Source organism: Hyaena hyaena, unplaced genomic scaffold (assembly GCF_003009895.1).
Source record: "Hyaena hyaena isolate Hyena2069 unplaced genomic scaffold, ASM300989v1 scaffold_190, whole genome shotgun sequence".
In the NCBI taxonomy this organism is placed as follows: Eukaryota; Metazoa; Chordata; class Mammalia; order Carnivora; family Hyaenidae; genus Hyaena; species Hyaena hyaena.
In genome coordinates this window covers 1969396-1991907 of record NW_024080822.1, presented here as the reverse complement: position 1 = coordinate 1991907, position 22512 = coordinate 1969396, and the positions used below count along the sequence as shown (strand labels likewise).

The window sequence follows — 22512 nt, the reverse complement described above, 5'->3', positions numbered from 1 at the left end:
TGGTCCTACTAAGGCTGAGACCCAAAGGAGGACATTTTGCATCACAATACAAATCTATTTCTTGCTCTCAATTCTGCCGTCAAGTCAAGCTAGTGGCCTATTTCAATTGTTCAGGCCTTTTCATTACTATACTTGTTTGAATAGAGAAGCTCTATGGTAACTCATGGATTATCCTTAGGCAAACCTCTCACCTGGCTAGGTTTCCTAATTTCTCCAACAAGGGAGTTGAATGAGGTGATCTCTCCAATTCCTTCTAAGTGTTATATGTTACTATATAACGACATAGCTAATAATATTATGTCATATAATATCAATAGTGAAAAATGCGTTCCTGTTCTGACAAGCACATTCCTTCAACGATAGGAGTCAGTGAAGTTGATTGAGAACTAATTGGTGAATCTGGACTTCTCTGGACACATCTGTGTGCTCTGTATAGGCTCTGACTCTAGAACGTGGAGCAGCATGTGTAAGGACTGGCCTTTGGCTTTACTATAGCCAGCAATTCTGCTGTAAACTAGGTGTCTTCTTTGACCAAAATGTTCATTTCTGCATTATTTATCTTCCATGCTTACTAAGACTATAAGAGAAGTGAAATTACTTAGCTTTGATTAGGGATTGTGGTTTTTTTTCTGTCACTCTGACCACACTACTAGATTCTGACAGTTTTGCATCAGGTTTTGGGGGAAAAAAACAGAGGAATTCATTCTCAGGGATCTATTAACCTCTGGAGTACTAGCCCTGCCCACACGGAGTAGGGAGGTCCTGGTTTTTTTTAACTTCTCCGTTGCTAAATCTGTGACTCTTTTAGTAAAACCCAAGGGACTGCACCTGAAGAAGAAAAGCAAGACGTTTTTAAGAATCCATTTAAAATCTCTCTTGGTGATAATTGTGTTTTTTCCCCCCTGTCCTTCTTAGACTTCACCAACTATTAGATGCTTGCCTTTTTTTTTTTTTTTTTCCTCTCCTTTTTCTTTTTTTTTTAGTTTCACTTTCAAAATTGCAGCAGGAAGTCTACAATGCTTCCCTGGTGAAAACGACTGGATTTGGACTAATGAAAAAAGGAACATTCAGCTGTTATCAGAGTACATGAAGGTATATCTTTAAAATTCTTACTGGGATAGAATCTCTCATGTTGGCAGATCTGGAATGCACATTGGTTTTAGCATTCTTTAGTCTTTCTTTGTTCTGGCCAGAATCAACAAGGAGAATGGGAGAAACGGGAGATGATAGAGGTGTGGGGAGAAGTGTATCGTAACCCTGAATACGCGTAAGAGCAAGAATTTATAATTAACATAATAAAACATTTTATGCAGCTATTAGTTTCTTTTCCTTCGCGGAGTTCTTTAAAATGTGAAAAAGGACATTAGGAAAGCTATAACTCATTTTGCAACAGTCTTTAAAAAAATCTTATCTTTGTGTTAAAGTTACAGAGCCCTGTGCGCTTGAATGAGCTTATCTGCTTTTCTGAGTTTTATTGGCTGGAGAAGAGAGAGGAGCTGGCATTTTATGATACACTTGAAAAGAAGAAAACACTCAGGTATGCCTAGGAATACCAAAGTGGCTTTCTTTGACCTCATAAAGGAAAGTGCCGGCAGGTAAGAAGTAGAATGGTATTTAGATGGATAGGAAGGTTAGAAATTGGCCCTGGCAAATGCAGGTGAGTCTGATGAAATCTGAGTCAGCCTTGAGCAGTTCTGGTTTCAGGAAGTTGCCTTCCGATTTCACAATAGATTGTGTGTTGGTGTGTGTGTGTGTCTGCATTTAGGTGTATCTGTCTACATTTCAGGAAAAAAAAATACTCTGAAGTTTACAAACCAAACTGTAAAAGCCAAAGTAAACAGTGGTTGTTAGCTCTAAGTAGCCTGGCTACTGACTTCACACCTTTATCATGATGCAATATTGTCTCCCACTTGGACAGAGACATGTAATTCTACGCACCCTGAAAGCCCTTTCTAAAATTGCAAGGCCCACCGAGTGCCTATTTTTCATCTTTTGAGCTTTCTTTGCTTCTGTGATGTCTCACTCAGTAGCAATTTTTTTTTACTTCCGTTTCATCCTCTAACAGTATTTTGCTTTTGTTTTTGTTTTTTTTTTTTGCTGAAGCAAAGTCCAGAACTTTTCCACTACAGGTTGCATAGTTATAAACTTACTGAATCGTTACATATCTCAAAATAGCTTTCCCCTTATCTTGAGTTGTTTGGCTGAAAGTGAAATTTTAGGTTCAAAATTATTTCCCTTGATTATTTTGAAAGCTGATCACTATTGTTTCCTGGTGGCTGATGTTGCTAATGAAAAGTTTTGTTATCACTCACGATCTTTTTCTTTTCTAACTAATTGATCATATGTTCTCCTTTGAAGGTTTTGGGATTTTTTTTCTTGTTTCTGAGGTTTCCTAATATTGTCTTTGTGGATTTTCCTTCTTCACTCTTCCTGCCTATGATTTGGTGAAACTTTTTCTATGTGATGAATGTATCTTCAGATCTGGGAATGTCTTTCAGTCCTTCAAGGATATTCCTTGTAAAGGGATTAGACCTTTTCAGCAATTCTGATCTATCTACAGCCCTTTCAGAAGAGATAATGTCACGCAGGCAAAGAGGAGAGTATGTTCAGGGACTGTATTTGTGAGTTGGTAAATATACTAGAAGTGCTTATAGTAGAAGGAAAGGGGGTTTCGGAGACCCTCAGAGAGCTGGGGTTTGGAGAGTTCGTCCCTGATTTCCAGAATGTATCATTTCCAGCCCCACATTCTTCATGTACCTGAGCAATTTGGAAAGGCGCTGGCCTGGGCTGTGATGTTCCTCGTAGCCTATAAATATAAAAATCATGTGTAGCTCTAACAATATGTAGTGCCAGTATTATCAAGGCCACCACATACTTAATAGAAGCTGATTTTGTTTCTGTTTCTCAGGACTAGATGAGAATACAACTAAAACCACTATTTTTTTTTTTTTAATTTGTTTCTAGGAGAGAGAGAGACAGCGTGAGCAGGGGAGGGTCAGAGAGAGAGGGAGACGCAGAATCCGAAGCAGGCTCCAGGTTCTGAGCTGGCAGTCAGCACAGAGCCCGATGCGGGGCTCGAACCCACCAACCGCGAGATCATGACCTAAGCGAAAGTTGGACGCTTAACCGACTAAGCCACCCAGGCGCCCCTAAAACCACTATTTTTAAAAGCATATTAGAACAATTATAAACACATTAGCTCTATTTTCCTACAATTAATCATCTAAAATGATTCTATTCTCTAAAACTTATCTGGAATTCTTCTTGTGACATAAATTTTAGATCCTATGGAAAACCTAAATTATTCAAATAGCATTTTTGTTGATCTGTCTCCATACATTGAAGATGTATTTGGTTTTTTAAAATATCTGAGAATGAAACTGGGTAAATGATCATACCAGAGAATATCACAGTAGGTCTATATCCAACCAAAATAAAGTTGTGTATGGAGATAAAGGAGATTTTCATGAGCTGATTAACTGCCCATGGAAAGATATTCATTCAACATCTATTTATTCGATATTTGCTATGTTGCAGTCATTTTTCTAGAGACAGGCAAAGCAGTACAGAGTAAAAACAACTACTATTATAGCTTCACATTCTAGTCAGGTGAAATCATTAGTTAAAAAATAAGTAAAATTATTTCAGATAATTCCCGTCAACCATAGCTTGGAAAAATCAATCTAGGAAAAGAATATCAAATGGGAAGATTTGTACTTCTGACTTCAAGGTTTACAATAAAACCTTACAGTAATCGAAACAATGTGGTGTTGGCATAAGAATCAACAAATATTCAGTATAAGAGAGTAGAGAGCCCAGGTATAGACCACAATTAAACCCACCCACACTTATTTGGTTTTTAAGAAAGGCACTGAAGCAAGCCAGTGGGGAAAGAAAAGTATTTAAAAAAAAAAACAAACAGAAGTCTGACAGACTGGACATGCAACTGAAAAAATGAAAGTAGACTCTTCCTTCCCATCAGACACAAAAGTTTATTAAAGAGAGACCACAGACCCTAACCTAACACTGAATACCATACATCTTAAAAATAATAATAATAACTTACGGGGAGGCATAGTTTCTCAGACAGGACTCAGAAAGCAGTAATTTAAAAAAATGATAAATTAGGCTTTCTCATAACTATCAAGATATCATCATTCACTAAGAAAATGAATAGGTAACCCACAAAATGGGAGAAAACATTCATAAATATAAATCTGACAATGAATTGATATCTCATTATATAAAAATATTCCTGTAATGCAATAATAAATAAGAAACAACCTAATTAAAAAATGAGTGAAATCTTTGAGTATACAAGGGAAGATTATACAAAAGGACAATAAGCACATAAAACATTGTTAAGTATCAGTCAGTAAGGAAATGCAAATTGAAACCATAATGAGAAATTACTACACATACCAGAATGACCAAAACATAAAAGAATAGTACCAAATGTTGGTAAAGATGTTGGTGGGAGTGTAAAATGATACAAACTTTGCTAAAAGATCTGGCAGTTTCTTTTAAAAGTAACCTATACACTTAGGAAATACCCAACAATTCCAATCATAGGTAATTACCTCAAAGGAATCAAGTGTATATGTCCATAAAAACATGTACGAAGGTGTTCATAGTAACTTTATTCTAATTATAGTGAAAAACTTCACACTATCCACGTGCCTAATATGGGCATGGACAAAATATGATAAATTCATACAACAGAATGCCATTAGATTAAAACAAAAACAAAACAACTCCCACTACATGCAACATGGATGAACTTCAAAAATACCATTTGAGTGAAAGAAGCGTTATTTAAGAGACTGCATATGATTCCATTGATAGGAGGTTATAAGTCACACACCATTATAGCAGGAAATGGTGAGAGCTGTGATGGTCTCTGGTAGGTAAGGATTGGAATTAATTGGGAAGGGGATGGGGGAAGTCTTTAGGGTTTGGGTTGCACAGATGTATTCATGTGTCAGAAATCAAAAAATGTACACTAAAGATTTGTGCATTTCATTGTATACAAATTTTATATAACAAGAAAAACTCTATTAACAAATCCCGAGTTGAAGGTAGCAATGCATATTCTTTATAGGAAGAGGTTGCAGTGAACTGATGATGGGTAGAAGGGTAGATATGATAATACAAGGGTGTTCGCTGTAAAATTCTGAATTTTGCTATAGTTTAGGATTTCTCATTAGAAGTGCTGGCAAATTAACTGTGGGATAGCCATATTCTTTATGAATGGAAGTTAGCAAGTGCTGCTATAGGACAAGATGTGGATCTCATATAGAGTTTTAAAAAAAGACATAAAATGACACATAATGCACAATTCCATTAATGTAATACAAAAGGAAGTCAACTTAATCTTTTTGTGTATGAAATCATGAAGTACCTGTCTTTGGGAAGGAGGAGGTGGTGGCTGGGTGAGAGCATGAGGGAGGTTTCCCAGGGGCTCATAGTGCTGTATTTCCTGATAGGAATGGTGAATGCCCCGACATGCTCTTTGTGAAAATTCAACACGCTGTACATTCACGATTTGTGTACTCTTCTGTATGTATTTAAAATATAATTGCTAAAATTAAAAAAGAATATATAATACAAATCCCAATGCAAAAAGCTGAGCTTCTATCTGGAAATATAGACTAAAGAGATAAAAAGATGGGATATCAATTTAAATACAAAGATAATCATAGGCAAGGACTCATGTCAACCTAAAAGTGGTTCCAAGGGAGAGAACACAGGAAGAGGAGGAGTGGAAATGATCCAAGTAATAATAGAAAAAAGTAATCTAAAAATTTAGACATGAGTCTTCAGGTTGAAAATGGCTTACAGTGTACAGGTACATTTTAGAGGAGAGATTTAGCATGAATCTACTTGTGAAATTTTACATTACCAAGAAGAAACAAAAGATACTTCCATAAAGAAAAAAGAGGAGTAAGATACAATTACCTTTTATATAAAGGAAAGAAAACCCTATGGGCATGATTTCTTTTTAGGAACAATGCATACTAGAGGACAGGGGAATGATGGCTTCATGATTTTGCATTAAAAGTATTTTGAATCTCAAATAGCCTACACGTCAAAATCATATGACAAAAGAACAAAAACAGATGTTCAAGAACTTGAATGATAACCTGTGATAAATATTCTGGGGAGCGAGGGGAAAGAGCTACTCAAGAAGATACTCTAATGAGAACAGGAATATTTCAAGAAAGAAGGTATAGAAGTCCATAAGATAGTGGCATTAGCCCAGGAACATGGTGGAATGGATTCTATGATGATAACCAAATAGCAGGTGTTAGACATATCTCTCCAAACTGGCCTTTTAACCAAGACTATGATTAAGAAGCTAAATGATCCTAGTATTGTAGAAATGAAATCACATATAGTTTTCTTTCAACAAGAATAAAATAGGAGAGCTTATAAACTTCAAGAAAGTAATGGTCCAAATACAAAGCAACTATACAAGGCATATTTCTGAAGAAGTGATTTAGTATAAGGGAGAAGAATTTGTATTGCCTCAAATATTCAAAGGTCACTTGCTTAGAATCATGGAATTATTATCTTCTGCACTCACCTCATTGCACTCAACTGGTTTCATGTTTTATTCATCAGCAATTTTAGTTCCTTAAAAACTCTTTTATGCAAAGATTCCATAAATGAAAATCTTATTTCTTTTCATTTCTATGTCTAACACTGTGATTTTAACTAAACTATCCTCAAATCACCCATTTAAAATATCAAGCATGATTACATTTAATTTGTAAGACTTACAAAAAATTTACATAAAAAATCAAAGTATTCTATGCAGTGTTTCTTTAGTAATTTTGATACAGTATATAAAATATTCTAATGACAACTTTTAAGTTATTTATTTTTTATGTTTTAAGTTTTTATTTAAATTCTAATTAGGTAATATGTAGTATAATATTAGTTTCAGGAGTAGAATTTAGTGATTCATTACTTACATATAACACCCAGTGCTTAGCACAAGTGCTGTCCTTAATACCCACTGCTGATTTAGCCCATCCACCCACCCACCTCCGCTCTAGCAACCCTCAGTTTGTTCTCTACAGTTAAGAGTCACTCTTATGGTTTGCCTCCCTCTCTCTCTTTTTCTTTCCCCTATGTTCATCTGCTTTATTTCTTAAATTCTATGTATTAGTGAAGTCATATGGTGTTTGTCTTTCTCTGACTTACTTATTTCACTTAGTATAATACAATTTAGCTCCATCCACATCATTGCAAATTGCAAGATTTTGTTCTTTTTGATGGATGCATAATATTCCTCTGTGTGTGTGTGTGTGTGTGTGTGTGTGTGTGTATCTCTATCTATCTATCTATCTATCTATCTATCTATATCACTTTTTTATCCATTCATCAGTTGATGGACACTTGGACTGTTTCCATACTTTAGTTTTGTTGATAATGCTGCTATAAACATCGAGGTGCACGTGTACCTTCAAATCAGAATTTTTGTTTCCTTTGGGTAAATAACCTAGTAGTGTAATTACTGGCTCGTAGATCTATTTTTAGCTTTTTGAGGAACCTCCATATTGTTTTCCAGAGTGGCTGCACCAGTTTGCATTCCTACCAACATTGTAAGAGGGTTCCCCTTTTTCCATATCCTCACCAACACCTGTTGTTTCCTGTGTTGTTAATTTTAGCCATTCTGACTAGTATGAGGTGGTATCTTGTCATGGTTTTGATTTGTATTTCCCTACTGATGAGTGATGAACATCTTTTCATATGGCTGTTAGCCATCTGAATCTCTTCTTTGGAAAAGTGCCTGTTCATGTTTTCTGCCCATTTCTTAACTGGACTATTTGTTTTTTTGGTGTTGAGTTTGATAAGTTCTTTATAGATTTTGGATACTATTCCTTTATCAGATATGTCATTGCTAAATATCTTCTCCCATTCTGAATGTTGCCTTTTTGTTTTGCTGATGGTTTCCTTTACTTTGAAGATGTTTATCTTGATGAAGTTCCAATAATTTATGTTTGCTTTTGTTTCCCTTGCCTCAGGAGATGTGTCTAGTAGGAAGTTACCACAGTCGATGTCAAAGAGGTTGATCCCTGTGTTCTCCTCTAGGATATTGTTTTTAACTTTTTTTAATGTTTTATTTATTTCTGAGAGAGAGACAGCATGAGCGTGGAGGGTCAAAGAGAAAGGGAGATACAGAATCTGAAACAGTCTACAGGCTCTGAGCTGGCTGTCAGCACAGAGCCCAACATGGGGCTTGAACCTACAAACTGTGAGATCATGACCTGAGACGAAGTCAGACGCCTAACCAACTGAGCCACCCAGGCGCTCCTCTCCTCTAGGGTTTTGATGATTTCCTGCCTCATATACAGGTCTTTCATCCATTTTGAATTTACTTTTGTGTATGATATAAGAAAGTGGTCCAGTTTCATTCCTCTGCATGTTTCTGTCCAGTTTTCCCAACACTATTTGTTGAATAGAATTTTCCCATTGGGTATTCCTTCCTGCTTTGTTGAAGATTAATTTACCATATAGCTGTGGGTTCATTTCTGGACTTTCTGTTCTGTTCCATTGACCACTGTGTCTGTTTTTGTGACTGTACCATACTGTTTTGATTACTATATCTTTGTAATATAGCTTGAAGTCCAGAATTGTGATGCCTCCAGCTTTGCTTTGCTTTTTCAAGATTGTTTTGTCTTTTCAGTGTCTTTTGTGTTTCCATACAATTTTTAGGATTCTTTCTTCTAGTTCTTTGAAAAATGCAGATGATATTTTGATAGGGATTGCATTCAATGGGTACTATAGACATTTTAACAATATTTGTTCTTCCAATCCATCAGCATGGAATGTTTTTCCATTTCTTTGTGTTATCTTCAGTTTCTTTCATCAGTGTTTCATAGTTCACAGAATACAGATCGTTTACCTCTTTGGTTAAGTTTACTCCTAGGTATGTTATTATTTTGGATACAATTGTAAATGGGATTTATTCCTTCATTTCTCTTTCTGCTGCTTCATTATTAGTGTATGCAACAGATTTCTGTACATTGATTTTGTATCCTGTGACTTTATTAAATTTGTGTATCAGTTCTAGCAATTTTTTTGGTGGAGTCTTTCAGGTTTTCTACACAGAGTACCATGTTGTCTGCAAATAGTGACAGTTTTACCTCTTCCTTGCCAATTTGGATGCCTTTTATTTCTTTTCATTGTCTGATTGCTGAGGCTAGAACTTCCAGCACTATGTTCAATAACAGTGGTGAGATTGGTTATCTCTTCTTGTTCCTGACCATAGAGGTAAAGTTCTCAGTTTTTCCCCATTGAAGTTTATATTAGCTATGGGACTTTAATATATGGACTCTCTGATGTTGAGGTATATTCACTCTATCCCTACTTTGTTGAAGGTTTTTACCAAGAATGGGCACTGAACTTTTAATGCTTTTTCTGTATCTATTGAAATGATCATATAGTTTTTGTTTCTTTTATTAGTGTGGTATATCGCATTGATTGGTTTACAAATATTAAGCCACTTTTGCAGCTTAGGAATAAATCCCACTTGATTGTGGTGGATAATTCTTTTAATATACTGTTGGATTCCATTTGCTAGTGTTTTATTGAGAATTTTTGCATCCATTTTCATTAGGGATAGAGACCTGTAATTCTCCTTTTTACTGAGGTCTTTGGTTTTGGAATAAAGGTAATGCTGGCCTCATAGAATGACTTTGGAGGTTTTCCTTCCATTTCTATTTCTTAAGAACAGTTTGAGAAGAATTGGTTATAACTCTCCTTTAAATGTTTAGTAGAATTCCCTTGGGAGGTCATCTGGCCCTGAAGTTTTGTTTGTTAGGATATTATTTTTATTACTGATCCAAGTTCTTTGCTAGCTATCAGTCTTTTCAATTTTCTATTTCTTCCTGTTTACATGTTTCCAAGGATTTATCCATATCTTCCACACTGCCCAGTTCATTGACATATAGCTTCTCATAATATCCTTCTATGATTGTTTGTTTTTCTTTGGTGTTAGTTCTGATCTCCCCTCAACCATTCATGATTTTGCTTATTTGAGTGCTTTCTCTTTACTTTTTGATAAGTTTGGCTAGGGGATGGTTTATCAATTTTATTAATTCTTTCGCAGAACTAGGCTACAGGTTTCATTGATCTGTTCTATTGTTTTTTAGTTTCCATATCATTTATTTCTGCTCTAATCTTTACTATGTCCTTTCTTAGCTGGCTTTAGGCTCCATTTGTTGTTCTTTATCTAGCCCCTTTATGTGAAAGGTTAGGCTGTGTATTTGAGAGCTTTCTTGCTTCTTGAGGTAGTCTTATATTGCATATATTTCCCTGTTAGGACTACATTTGCTACACCCAAAGTTTTTGGGCCATTGTGTTTTCATTTTCATTTGTTTCCATGTTGTCTTTTTTAAATTTCTTCTTTAGTTTCCTGGTTAACCTATTCAGTCTTTTTTTTTTTTTTTAGGATTTGCTTTCTTTGTATAAATATTTATTTATTTTTAACCTGTTCGTTCTTTAATAGAATATTCTTTAACCCTTATGTATTTGTGGTCTTTCCAAATTTTTTCTTGTGGTTGACTTCAAGTTTCATAGCATATGGTCATAGAGTATGCATGGTATGACTTCAATCATTTTGTATTTGTTTTCCCACATTAAATCTACAGTCTTTAATTTAAAAATTTGTTTTGTCTAATATAAGTATGGCTACTTCAGGTTTCTTTTGACATCCATTAACATGATAGATGGTTCTCCATCCTCTTACTTTCAATCTACGTATTCAGGTCTAAAATGAGTCTTTTGTAGCTATGGTATAGATGGATCTTTTTTAAAAAATCCATTCTGATATCCTATGTCTTTTGATTGGAGCATTTAGTCCCTTTAAGTTCGGAGTGATTACTGATAGATATGAATTTAGTGTCATTGTATTACCTGTTAAGTCATTGTTTCCGGAGGGTTTCTTTGTTCATTTCTAGTCTTTGTTGCTTTTGCTTTTCTTTTCTCACTCAAAGAGTCCCCTGTAATAATTCTTGCAGGGCTGGTTTAGTGGTCATGAACTCCTTTAGTTTTTGTTTGTCTGGGAAACTATTTATTTCCCCTTCCATTCTGAATGATAGCCTTGCTGGATAAAGTATCATGGCCGCATATTTTTCCCATTCAGAACATTGAATATTTCATGCCACTTCCCTCTGGTCTGCCACGTTTCTGTGGAAGGTCTGCTGCTAACTTTATTTGTCTTCCCTTTTAGGTTAGGAATATCTTTTCCAGGGCTGCTTTTAGTTTTGTTTTTTTTTTTCCTTATCTCTGTATTTTGCAAATTTTGCTCTGATATATATGTCCTTGTGCTGGCCTGCTTTTGTTGATTTTGATGGGAGTTCTCTTTGCCTCCTAGGTTTGGGTGTCTGTTTCTTTCCCCAGATTAGAGAAGTTTTCATCTGTCATTTGCTCAAATAAACTTTAAACTTTCTGCCCCAACTCCCTTTTCCTTCTCTTCTTCAGGGACTCCTATGATATGAATGTTACTATGTTTTATGGAGTTGCTGAGTTCCCTAAGTTTCCACTCATGATCCAGTATTTTTCTTTCCATCTTCTTTTTGGCTTTACTGTTTTCCATAATTTTCCTGTGCTGATGGGGAGGGGAAATATTGGTGCTAACCCTCTCCCTTGTCCCTGCGAAGGGGAGTCTGTGCCTGCTGCTGTCCAGGAAGCCCTCAGAGAGACGCTAACAATCTCCCTTTGTGTGTCCTAGGCATCCCTCGGGTCCCTGCCTTCACTCTGTCTGTGTCTGGGCTGTGTGCACTGGTTTTATCTCAGGCATGTCGGTTGAGTTTCAAAACTCCAAACTTTAGGGACCCAGTGTTCTGACTCATACTGACTCATACTGACTCATGCTGGTGCTCTGGGAAAGAGTCCCACCTTCACATTGGGGCTGGTGCCGGTTTGTCTCAGAAGGGCAGCTGTACCAACACCCAGGAGCTTGGAGTTTAGAGTAAAGTGCTGCAAAAAGCTGAAATCCAGGTTCGCTGCCCTCAGGTTAGCTGTGTCTGTTCCCTTGCTAAGGGACAGGGCAGCACAGTGGTGCCTACTGGCTCTTTTGTTCCCTGAGAGGCAACGCCGCCCCTCCCAGGTGCACTCCAAGAAGGGTTAAATATCTCTCCCAGTGTCCCAAGGGATCCTCAGATCATGCTGTCCATTCCCAAGCCTCTGCCTTCTACAGAGCATCATTGCACCCACTGGGCTCCACACCTGCCATGGCACCGACTTCTGAAACTCCAGTCTTTCAGCTCTGCTGGTTGTAAAAACTCACAATAATCAGCCCCTCTCATTTTCCCAGTCAATGGTTTTGAAGGAGTGTTTTTCTTGTGTGATCCCCTATGCACTGCTCCCTCTCTCTCTCCCTCTCTCTCTCTCTCTCCTCTCTCTGTGATCAGGGCTCCCTTCCTTCCATAGCATCCACAGTCATTTTCTTCCCCAAAGCACATATCACACCTCCTAGCTTCTACAATGTCACTTCTTCTCTCCCTCTAGTTGTGCAATTTATTCTCTCATCCTTATATTGATTTCTTGGGTGTTGAGAATGATTTGATGTTTATCTAGCTATGTTCAAGGGATGAGGCAAGCCTAGGGGCCTCTTATCACTCCCCTGTCTTCTCTCCAAAACCCCATTAAAACTTTTAAAGGCCTTTCTATTTAGTGAATAATATGTTAGCAAATGCTTAATTTATTACTTTGATTCTTTAGACCAAGTAGTAGGGTAAAGTGATCCATGGATGCCTCATAACCCAGAACTTTCTATTTATTCTTAACATGAAATTGAAGGGACACCTGGATAGCTCAATTGGTTAAGCATCCAACTCTTGATTTTGGCACAGTTCATGATCTCACAGTTCATGAAGCTGAGCCCTGTATCAGGCTCTGTGCTGACAGTGCAGAACCTGTTTGGAATTTTCTCTCTCTCCCTCTCTGTCTGCCCTTCCTGCACATTCTTTCTTTCTCTCTCCTCTCTCTCTCTGTCTTAAAATAAAATAATCATTTAAAAATAAAGAAATAAATAAAATGAAATTGAAAAACAGAACAGGTTTAAAGGAATCGAACCTCCTCAAATGAAGATCATTTGTAGTTGTTCAGGGAAGATGCTAGTGGATTCCCAGCCTCTGAAGACAGCCCTAGAATCTGTACTGTGGCTTTCTATCTAACCCAAGGCTAGGTTACTAAGGAGCTTCTCAAATCTTTCTAGCCACCTGAATTTCCTTGAATTTCAATGATTTTACATGCTTGGCCCCCTCTTCTTGTTTAATGGTTAGCTGTGATTGTCTCATGATATAACTGGCTTTTGTCATGTATAGATTTTCTTTATGAAGTAAAACATTTACAAAATAGAAAATAGGTATAATTATCTATTTATAAATCATGGATTATTTTACCGATTCATAATAATAGTAATAATGTTAAATGCTGCTGTGTTCAAGATACGGCAAGGCTTATCTCTTTTAATCCTTGTAACAGGCTATAGAAGAGCGACTTCAATTGTCCAGACTTATAAGATGAGGGAACTAAAACCTGAGAAATGAGGTAACTTCCAGAGTCTACAGAGCTGAAAACCAGGAGCACAACTCAGGGGTGTATTCAGGGATTTTTCTCCTCATCAGTATGTTTGTCTAAGTTGTCCTGATTCTGCAGTGTATACTTATTTACACAGTCATAAAACTGCAAATGGTATTTGCTGACTTTAGATTTTCTGAATTTATGTAGGCCAAGTGTGTTGGATTCACCACAGTTTTAGGATAAAAATGCTCACATTTTATATCTTGACAATGTCAAGCAGGGCTGTAGTTGGCAGTTTTAGGAAATGTAAATATGGAAGGAATGTGCAGAAAATTCACAGGGTTCACATTTCTTGTATCACATCATGAGGGTCAAGAGAGGACACCTCAAGTTGTTTGATTAATAAAATTGAGTTTTAGCTATAATCATAAAAGTTATAAATGTAACAGGTTGAATAAATTAAAAGTGACTACAGAAAAATTGTGGAATAGTCTTATCTTTACAGTGGGAAGAAAATACTTTATGTCAGGTATTGAAGAAATAGAAGCATAAGCACAAACATGTGGAGGTGACCGTGAAAATTAAAAATAGAAACTGTCCGGAGGTTATCTTGGCACACTGAAGATGGGGTCGAGGTGAAGAGTGAAGAGGGAGTTTGTGTTTTCCATTTTTTACTTTTCTGTGCTATTGGAATTATTTCCATTTGATGTATTACTAGTATAATACATACTTCACATCATACAAGTTGTGAATAAGAAGATCACATCTCGTCACATTTGGTTATCTGTTTTACAAAGAGTGTGCCGATGCCTATGAAAACCTGTGTTAGTAATGTTGTCCATTACTTTGTTATGTTTCTTTCAGAGGAGAGAGTCATGAGCCAGAGTTTGCCTTATATCTACTCCTTTTTGGGGCTCTTGCCCTTTTGGATGCTGTGTACGTCTTCTGCCAACAAATGTGTTGTTAGACATGAAATAGCTGACTGTAGTCATCTGAAGTTGACTCAAGTGCCTGATGATCTCCCAGAAAACCTAACAATGTTGAATCTCTCCCATAATCAGCTCAGAAGATTACCACCTGACAACTTTACAAGATACAGCCAACTTACTATCTTGGATGGAGGATTTAACTCCATCTCAAAACTGGAGCCAGAATTGTGCCAAAAACTCCCCATGTTGGAAATTTTGAATCTCGAACACAATGAACTATCTCACCTTTCAGAGCAAACTTTTATCTTCTGCTTGAATTTGGCTGAACTCTACCTAAGGTCCAATTCAATCCAGAAAATTGAAAATAATCCCTTTCACAACCTGAAGGTAAAATGAAAATGTTCATTTCCATATAAGAAGTTAAAAATATGTTATCTCATGTTAAGTTTTCAAGTCACTTATGAATCTTTAGATTTCATATCTAAATATCAAGGTCAAAAATAAGAAATCTGATCTACCTACCCAGCTAGGAAGAGGGGCAACTCTACATACAAATATGGACATTTAAGATTGGAAATCTTTTCAAAATAGGACATAGCATCTTTATTAATTTCAGTCTCCCTCCCTCCCTCCCATTAAAAATACAACTTAGATACAAGAGGTAAAAATCAGAGAAGAATCTGATCTGTCATGACCAGAGAAAAATAAGAATATTCCATTAGGAACCCAGCAAATAAACTCTCAATGCTGCTGATAGTGCCTGAAGTAATGAAAAAAAATTAAAAAGCACATCCAAAGTGTGAGTTCAGGTTAACAAACTGATACATGATAAAGCAAATTTAAAAAAAAAAATTACTCTTGATTTAAGAAATCCCTTCATGTTATTGCTTTACTAATGACTACCATCTTTTTTCCCCCAAGTACTTTGCTTGAATTTTAAATCTGTGAAAATATATGTTATTATCTCTCAATCTGAGACAATTATTAGGTACTTTTCTTGAACCAAAGCCTTTTTTAAAACTCTCTGTTTTCTTCATTATATGGACCTATACACCTTGACCTCATATGTCAAGAAAAACGTACAAACTTAAATATACTTAGAAACATTTATAAAATGACTTGCTTGCTAGTGATTTGAAATTCTTGTGCCTCTTTAGATTCTGAAGTGGACAAAATGTTCTTGGACATAAAGGCCTCAAATCCAGTTAGAATAATCTTTGACAAAATGTTCTTTTATGCTTAAAACATAAATAAACATCTTACTCTCTTTAATACATATTACATAAGATTTTACACTAATACATATCAGCTTTTTCTCACCTTTTACCCGAGTGGAAGTTTACCTGTTAAAAATAGCACAAGGTGGTAAAATGTCCCACAGTGCTAACAAAACAAACAAAAATGAGTATCCTGTATTAGCCATGATGCAAAATTAACTTAACTATCCACCTTTCTCAAAGTAAACATCTTTTTAGGATTTCATGGGCAGCAAAGTTCTACTCATACTTCTAAAGAAAATACTTCTTCTTCATTTTTTCTGTTTCATTTCAAGGCTAATGCATGACATTAGATGTTTAGGAAGCCGCATGAATATTCCTTACATCACAAAGATATGCTTATTGTAAATAAATAAATGTTTATTATGAATATTCCTTATATCGTGAATAAATACGCTTTAAGTGTATTATATTGGTAAGAGAAGTAAAATCATTCTTTTTAAAAACTGATTCTCAGGGGCACCCAGGTGGCTCAGTCGGTTAAATATCCGACTTCAGCTGTGGTCATGATATCATGGTTTGTGAGTTCAAGCCCCGCATCAGGCTCTGTCTGGAGCCTGCTTCAGATTCTGTGTTGCTCTCTTTCTCTGCCCCTCCCCGACTCATGCTGTCTCTATCTTTCATAAATAATTAAACTTAAAAAAATGGTTCTTGAAGTGAGAAACAAACCCTTGTAACAATGATGTTTTTGATCACCACCAAAAATTTTCATTACTTCTACTGTCGGTTTTCTATAGAATAATAGAGAGATGATATTTTTGCTGTTGTTTCTAAGATTCAGGTACATTTAAAGGACCTATGTTTTGTGACAAGACTCTAACTTGTATACATCTTTTTTCTGTCTTAGAATTTAATCAAATTAGACCTATCTCATAATGGTTTGTCATCCACCAAATTAGGAAGTCACCTCCAACTGGAAAATCTCCAAGAGCTCCTGTTATCAAATAACAAAATTAGTATCCTGAGACATGAAGAACTGGATTTCCTTGGCAATTCTTCTTTGAAAAAATTAGAACTGTCATCAAATCCAATTAAAGAGGTAAGAAGTAAGGTAAAATTATTTTGTGTTCTACCTTTAAGTATGGGCAATCCCTAACTGAGTCACTTGGGTAAGAATCTAAAGATCCCTAGAGAAAGGGGTAATACGGTTTGTCATGTCTTCCAAAAGTCCTTCACACTTACTCCATGGGGCCGTGGATGTCCTCCTCACAAAGTTAGAGACCACCAGCAATTAGAGGCTGGAGCTCTGCTGTCTAACAGAAATAGGTTAAAATCCCTGTTCCAATTACGGGCCAGTATTTTGACCTTGAGGAACCTACTTAACCTTTCTGGGCCTTAGTTTCCTCACTTGTAAAGCGGAAACAATACTATCTATGGCACAAAATCTCTGAAAGAATTAAAATAGCATGATAGTTAAGAGCACAGTCTCTAGCGTTGGGTTAGTTGGCTCCCCGTGTAGGCTTTTGCTCCTAATACTTGTGTAATTAGGCAAATCACTCAAGTTCTCTATGCTCCAGTTCCCCGGCTGGCTATAAAATTAGTATAATAATAACAACACTACTTCATAGTCTATGTGGTAAAGAATTTAGCACAGTAGTTGGCATGTAATTGCTCCATAAATGATACCTAGCGTTAGATTATTATGAAAATCTTCTCATAATGGAATACACCTAACTAACCTTCTCTTTAGATGCATGATATTCAGTTCGTTAACTACTTTCACATACAGGTATGTTTGTATTTTATCCCTTTACAGGCTGAGAATAAGAATATTGGAAATCATAAACTAAGTCAGATTTTTAAAAGCTGTATAAACCTTCAGACATAAAAGTAGACTGTGTATTTGTCCTGAGATGATAAAATATAAACAGCCAAACAAACATTTTCATAGTAATATTCATGCTAATTATTGAAGAACATTTTTTTTTGTTTACAACATTTATTGTAGAAATCTTACGAAATATGTAAGTAATGAAGGGGGAGATAAAAATCGTCCAAAAAGCCACAGCCCAGAGACAACCAGTGTTGGGTATTTTTATCTCCAGCTTTTCTCCAAGTGATAATAAGAAAAAGTAACAGCCACTGAAAACCAGAGCACAAATTCAAAATACACTGTGTGTTGGGCACTATGATAAGTTTATATATGTGCATATATATTTATAGTTTATTTTATATATTTATGAATTTAACTTCATTGTTATTTATTTATAATTTATCGTATATAAATATATATTTATTAAATATATATATTTACATAGTTCTGTAACCAACTCATTCTTTTTATTTTTGAGTTTATTTATTTTAGAGAGAGAGAGAGAGCAAGCAGGGGAGAGGCAGAGAGAGAGAATCCCAAGGAAGCTTCATACTGTCAGCAAAGAGTTGGATGTGAGGTTCAATCTCATGAATTGTGAGATCATGACCTGAGCCAAAAACAAGAGTCAGATGCTTAAACAACTGAGCCATGCAGGCATCCCTATCATCATTTATTCCTATCATCATTTTACACAAGGAGAAATTGAGATGAAGAAGGTTGAGGAGCTTGTCCAAGGTCTCACACATGACTATTTGGTGACAGAACTGGGTTTCTGGCAGTGTTAGATAAGAGCCCATGCTCTTAACTTCTGTGCTGTGTTGCCTCCCATAGGCAACGGTGTCTCCTGCCATTTAACAGTAATATATCATGAACATCCTCCATGTCATCAAGAATTATTCAAAACTCAATCAATATTTTGATTACTACAAAATAATGCTCTCAGGGCAGTTCACCGTAATGAATTTAACAATTCCCTGCTTTGTGGTCCAATTCACTTTACTTGCAATAAAATACACTTTCTTCCCGCTTTTGCCTTTTCTTCCATTAGCCCTAACATCTCACAAATGACACAACAGGAATCAGAGCCTCTTTGCTCCCCCTGGTGTTTAACCACCCAGGACTGGCTACTCCCTTCTCTGGATTCCTTCTCTCCTTGCCTTCTGGTCTCTTGTTCTGGGGCTGAATCCCACAGCAGACAAGGCTTCTGGTGAGGGAGTGGGGGCAGAGCGGAAGGGAACTGGGGGCACCATCATGCAATAAAGTCTGGAGAAAGCCGGTGCTGGAAAGACAAAGAAGTTGTCTGGAACTCAGAGTGACAGAAGGGAAGTGCGTGTCACTGTTTCAGAATAAAATCCACCCATTCAGTCCACACGTGTTCACCGTGAACAGTGATCATCAAGACCGCCACAGGCTCTGCCCCAGTGGTGACTTTACAAAGAGTTTATTAATTACAGTTATACTCAGTGCGATCAATTAAAAACACTAGGGACTTCACCTAGACTGGGAGGTCAGGTAGGGTATCCTGAAAAGGAGGCCATTGAATGCCGGGTAGAGAGTAAGCAGCGGCCAGGAAAGGTGAGGACTGCAGTGGGTGTCTAGGCACAGAGTAAGGAGCTGTGCAGTAGGGGAAGGAGAATAAACCCAGAGAAGGCAGTGAAGAGGGAAGGCGATGGAGGAAAGAATTGTGTTTAAGCGTTTCTAGAGTCATGCAGACTCCACTGTGTTTTGGTTATTAACCTCTTTTTTCCCCACCTTTAGTTCTCTCCAGGGTGTTTTCATGCAATTGGAAAATTATTTGGCCTCTCTCTGAACAATGCTCCACTGAACCCCAGCCTCATAGAGAAGCTTTGTTTGGAATTGTCAGACACAAGCATTCGGAATCTATCCCTGAGCAACACCCAGCTGTACAGAACGAGCAACATGACTTTCACTGGACTGAAGCACACAAATCTCACCGTGCTCGATCTTTCCCACAACAACTTAAATGTGATTGAAAATGATTCCTTTGTGTGGCTTCCACATCTAAAATATTTCTTCCTGGAGTATAATAATATAGAACACTTGTTTTCTCACTCCTTCTATGGGCTTCTCAACGTGCGATACCTGGATTTGAGACGATCTTTCACTAAACAAAGCACTTCCCTTACTTTGCATCCCAAGACTGATGATTTTTCCTTTCAGTGGCTGAAATGTTTGGAGTATCTTAACCTGGAAGACAACAACTTCGCAGGCATAAAAAGTAATATGTTCACGGGACTGATAAAGCTGAAATACTTAAGTCTATCCAACTCCTTCACCAGCTTGCGAACTTTAACGAATGAAACATTTTTGTCACTTGCTCAGTCTCCTTTGGTCACACTCAACCTAACCAGAAACAAAATCTCAAAAGTAGAGAGTGGTGCTTTTTTTTGTTTGGGCCACCTTCAGGTACTCGACCTTGGCCTTAATGAGATTGGGCAAGAGCTCACAGGCCAAGAATGGAAAGGACTAGGAAATATCATTGAAATCTACCTTTCCTACAACAAATACCTACAACTGGCGAGCAATTCTTTTGGCTTGGTTCCAAGCCTCCAGCGACTGATGCTTCGCAGAGTGGCCCTTAGGAATGTGGACAGTTCTCCTTCACCTTTTCATCCTCTCCGGAACTTGGTCATTCTGGATCTGAGCAACAACAATATAGCCAACATAAACGATCAACTGTTGGAAGGTCTTGAGAAACTAGAAATTCTGGAATTGCAGCATAACAACTTAGCACGACTATGGAAACATGCAAACCCTACTGGCCCTGTTTATTTTCTCAAGGGTCTTTCTCACCTCCGCATTCTTAACCTAGAGTCTAATGGCTTTGATGAGATCCCAGCAGAGGTATTCAAGGGCTTATCGGAATTAAAGAGCATTGATTTAGGATTGAATAATTTAAACCTATTTCCGCTGTCTGTCTTCGATGATCTGGCATCTCTGAAGTCACTGAACCTTCAGAAGAATCTCATAACGTCAGTTGAGAAGGATGTTTTTGGGCCAGCCTTCAGGAACCTGAGCAATTTAGATATGAGCTTTAATCCATTTGATTGTACCTGTGAAAGTATTGCCTGGTTTGTTAATTGGATTAATGGTACCCATACCAACATCTCAGAGCTATCAAGCCATTACCTCTGTAATACCCCACCTCAATATCATGGTTTCCCAGTGATGCTTTTTGATATATCACCGTGCAAAGACAGTGCCCCTTTTGAACTCTTTTTCATAATAAATACCAGTATCCTTTTGATTTTTATCTTTACTGTACTGCTCATCCATTTTGAAGGCTGGAGGATATCTTTTTATTGGAACGTTTCAGTGCATCGAGTTCTTGGTTTTAAGGAAATAGAAAGACAGCCAGAGCAGTTTGAATATGCAGCATATATAATTCATGCCTATAAAGACAGGGATTGGGTCTGGGAACACTTCTCTCCGATGGAAGAAAAAGATCAAACTCTCAGATTTTGTCTCGAAGAAAGGGACTTTGAGGCAGGTGTCCTTGAACTTGAATCAATTGTTAATAGCATCAAAAGGAGCAGGAAAACAATTTTTGTTATAACACAGCATCTATTAAAAGATCCATTATGTAAAAGGTAGGTGAACACTGTGAAATTTTAAGTGTGTACTTGTTTCTCACTTGAGCTTTCAAATATTACCTACATTATGATTGACAACTCAAAGAAATTAAAAAATAAATTTTAAAAATAACTTGATTATTAGTGACAGATAAAAACAAATGTAAGGGGGGATGTTAGGGCTTTTGGCTGTTAAGAACCGTATGCTGATATATAACTTATGTTAATAATTATTTTTTTCTAGATTCAAGGTGCACCAGGCAGTTCAGCAAGCTATTGAACAAAATCTGGATTCCATTATATTGATCTTTCTTGAGGATATTCCAGATTATAAACTGAACCATGCACTCTGTTTGCGACGAGGGATGTTTAAATCTCACTGCATCTTGAACTGGCCAGTTCAGAAAGAACGGGTAAATGCCTTTCATCATAAATTGCAAGTAGCGCTTGGATCCAGAAATTCAATACATTAAATTTATTTAAAGACTAAGTTAACAGGGGCGCCTGGGTGGCTTAGTCGGTTAAGCGTCCGACTTTCGCTTGGGTCATGATCTCGCGGTTCGTGGGTTCGAGCCCCGCGTCGGGCTCTGTGCTGACTGCCAGCTCAGAGCCTGGAGCCTGTTTCAGTCTGTGACTCCCTCTCTCTCTGACCCTCCCCTGCTCACGCTGTCTCTCTCTCTCTCTCTCCTAAAAATAAATAAAAAAACATTAAAAAAAAAAAAAAGACTAAGTTAACAAAGGAATAAATTTCTCCACTTAAAGAGTTTCATAGTAAATTTAGGCTTTATTTGAAAATAATATATATCTGTTTATTCATACTTAGCATTCTACCACAGTCCTATGTTTTGTATCTCCCTATTTCAGGCCTTTTATTGCCAACTGAGTTAATTAGATGCAAAATAAACTTATAAGAATATCCTCTACTAATGAATATATACTTGGTTACTGAGGTCTATGACAACTTAAGAAAGTTTCAGAATATTCCTCATGAAAAGAAAAGTTAGAATTATGTGAAGGTTTCCGATAATTATATTTGGAGGTTTTTTTTTTTCCTTGGATGCACTCATAGGAGAATAAGAGATCATTGTTTTAGTGGGTATAATGCTATTTCAACTCTAAAAGAGTGAAATATATACCCTAGATTTTAAAGGCTTACTTACAGTATTTTTTTTTTTCAGTTAGAAAGCTTTTATTTTAGTGGTGCCTACTTCAGTGTTGATTTTGTTAAGTGTTAAATTCCATTTTAACATACAGCCTCATGGTCAGAAAACATTTGTAATTCATTTTGATTACTTAGTTAAAATAAATATATTAATAAATGCTTATATTTCCCTGATATTTGGGTTTCTGCTATAGGTGTT

General features: G+C 36.7%; 1 protein-coding gene across 2 annotated transcripts; it reads left to right on the top strand.

The window, feature by feature from the left end:
- The first annotated feature begins 1019 nt into the window (after positions 1-1019).
- TLR3 (toll like receptor 3) lies at positions 1020-22074 on the top strand. Of its 2 annotated transcripts, none has more exons than XM_039241192.1 (7): positions 1020-1092; positions 1425-1537; positions 14404-14855; positions 16593-16784; positions 19317-21169; positions 21396-21632; positions 21873-22074. In XM_039241192.1, exons 2-6 carry the CDS (start codon positions 1447-1449, stop codon positions 21622-21624), a joined length of 2817 nt encoding a protein of 938 aa, XP_039097123.1. In that variant the 5' UTR covers positions 1020-1092; positions 1425-1446; the 3' UTR covers positions 21625-21632; positions 21873-22074. The 2 variants fall into 2 exon arrangements, with proteins under 2 accessions (XP_039097123.1, XP_039097122.1); XM_039241191.1 differs by having other exon boundaries at positions 21396-21648; positions 21889-22074.
- Positions 22075-22512: the final 438 nt, after the last annotated feature.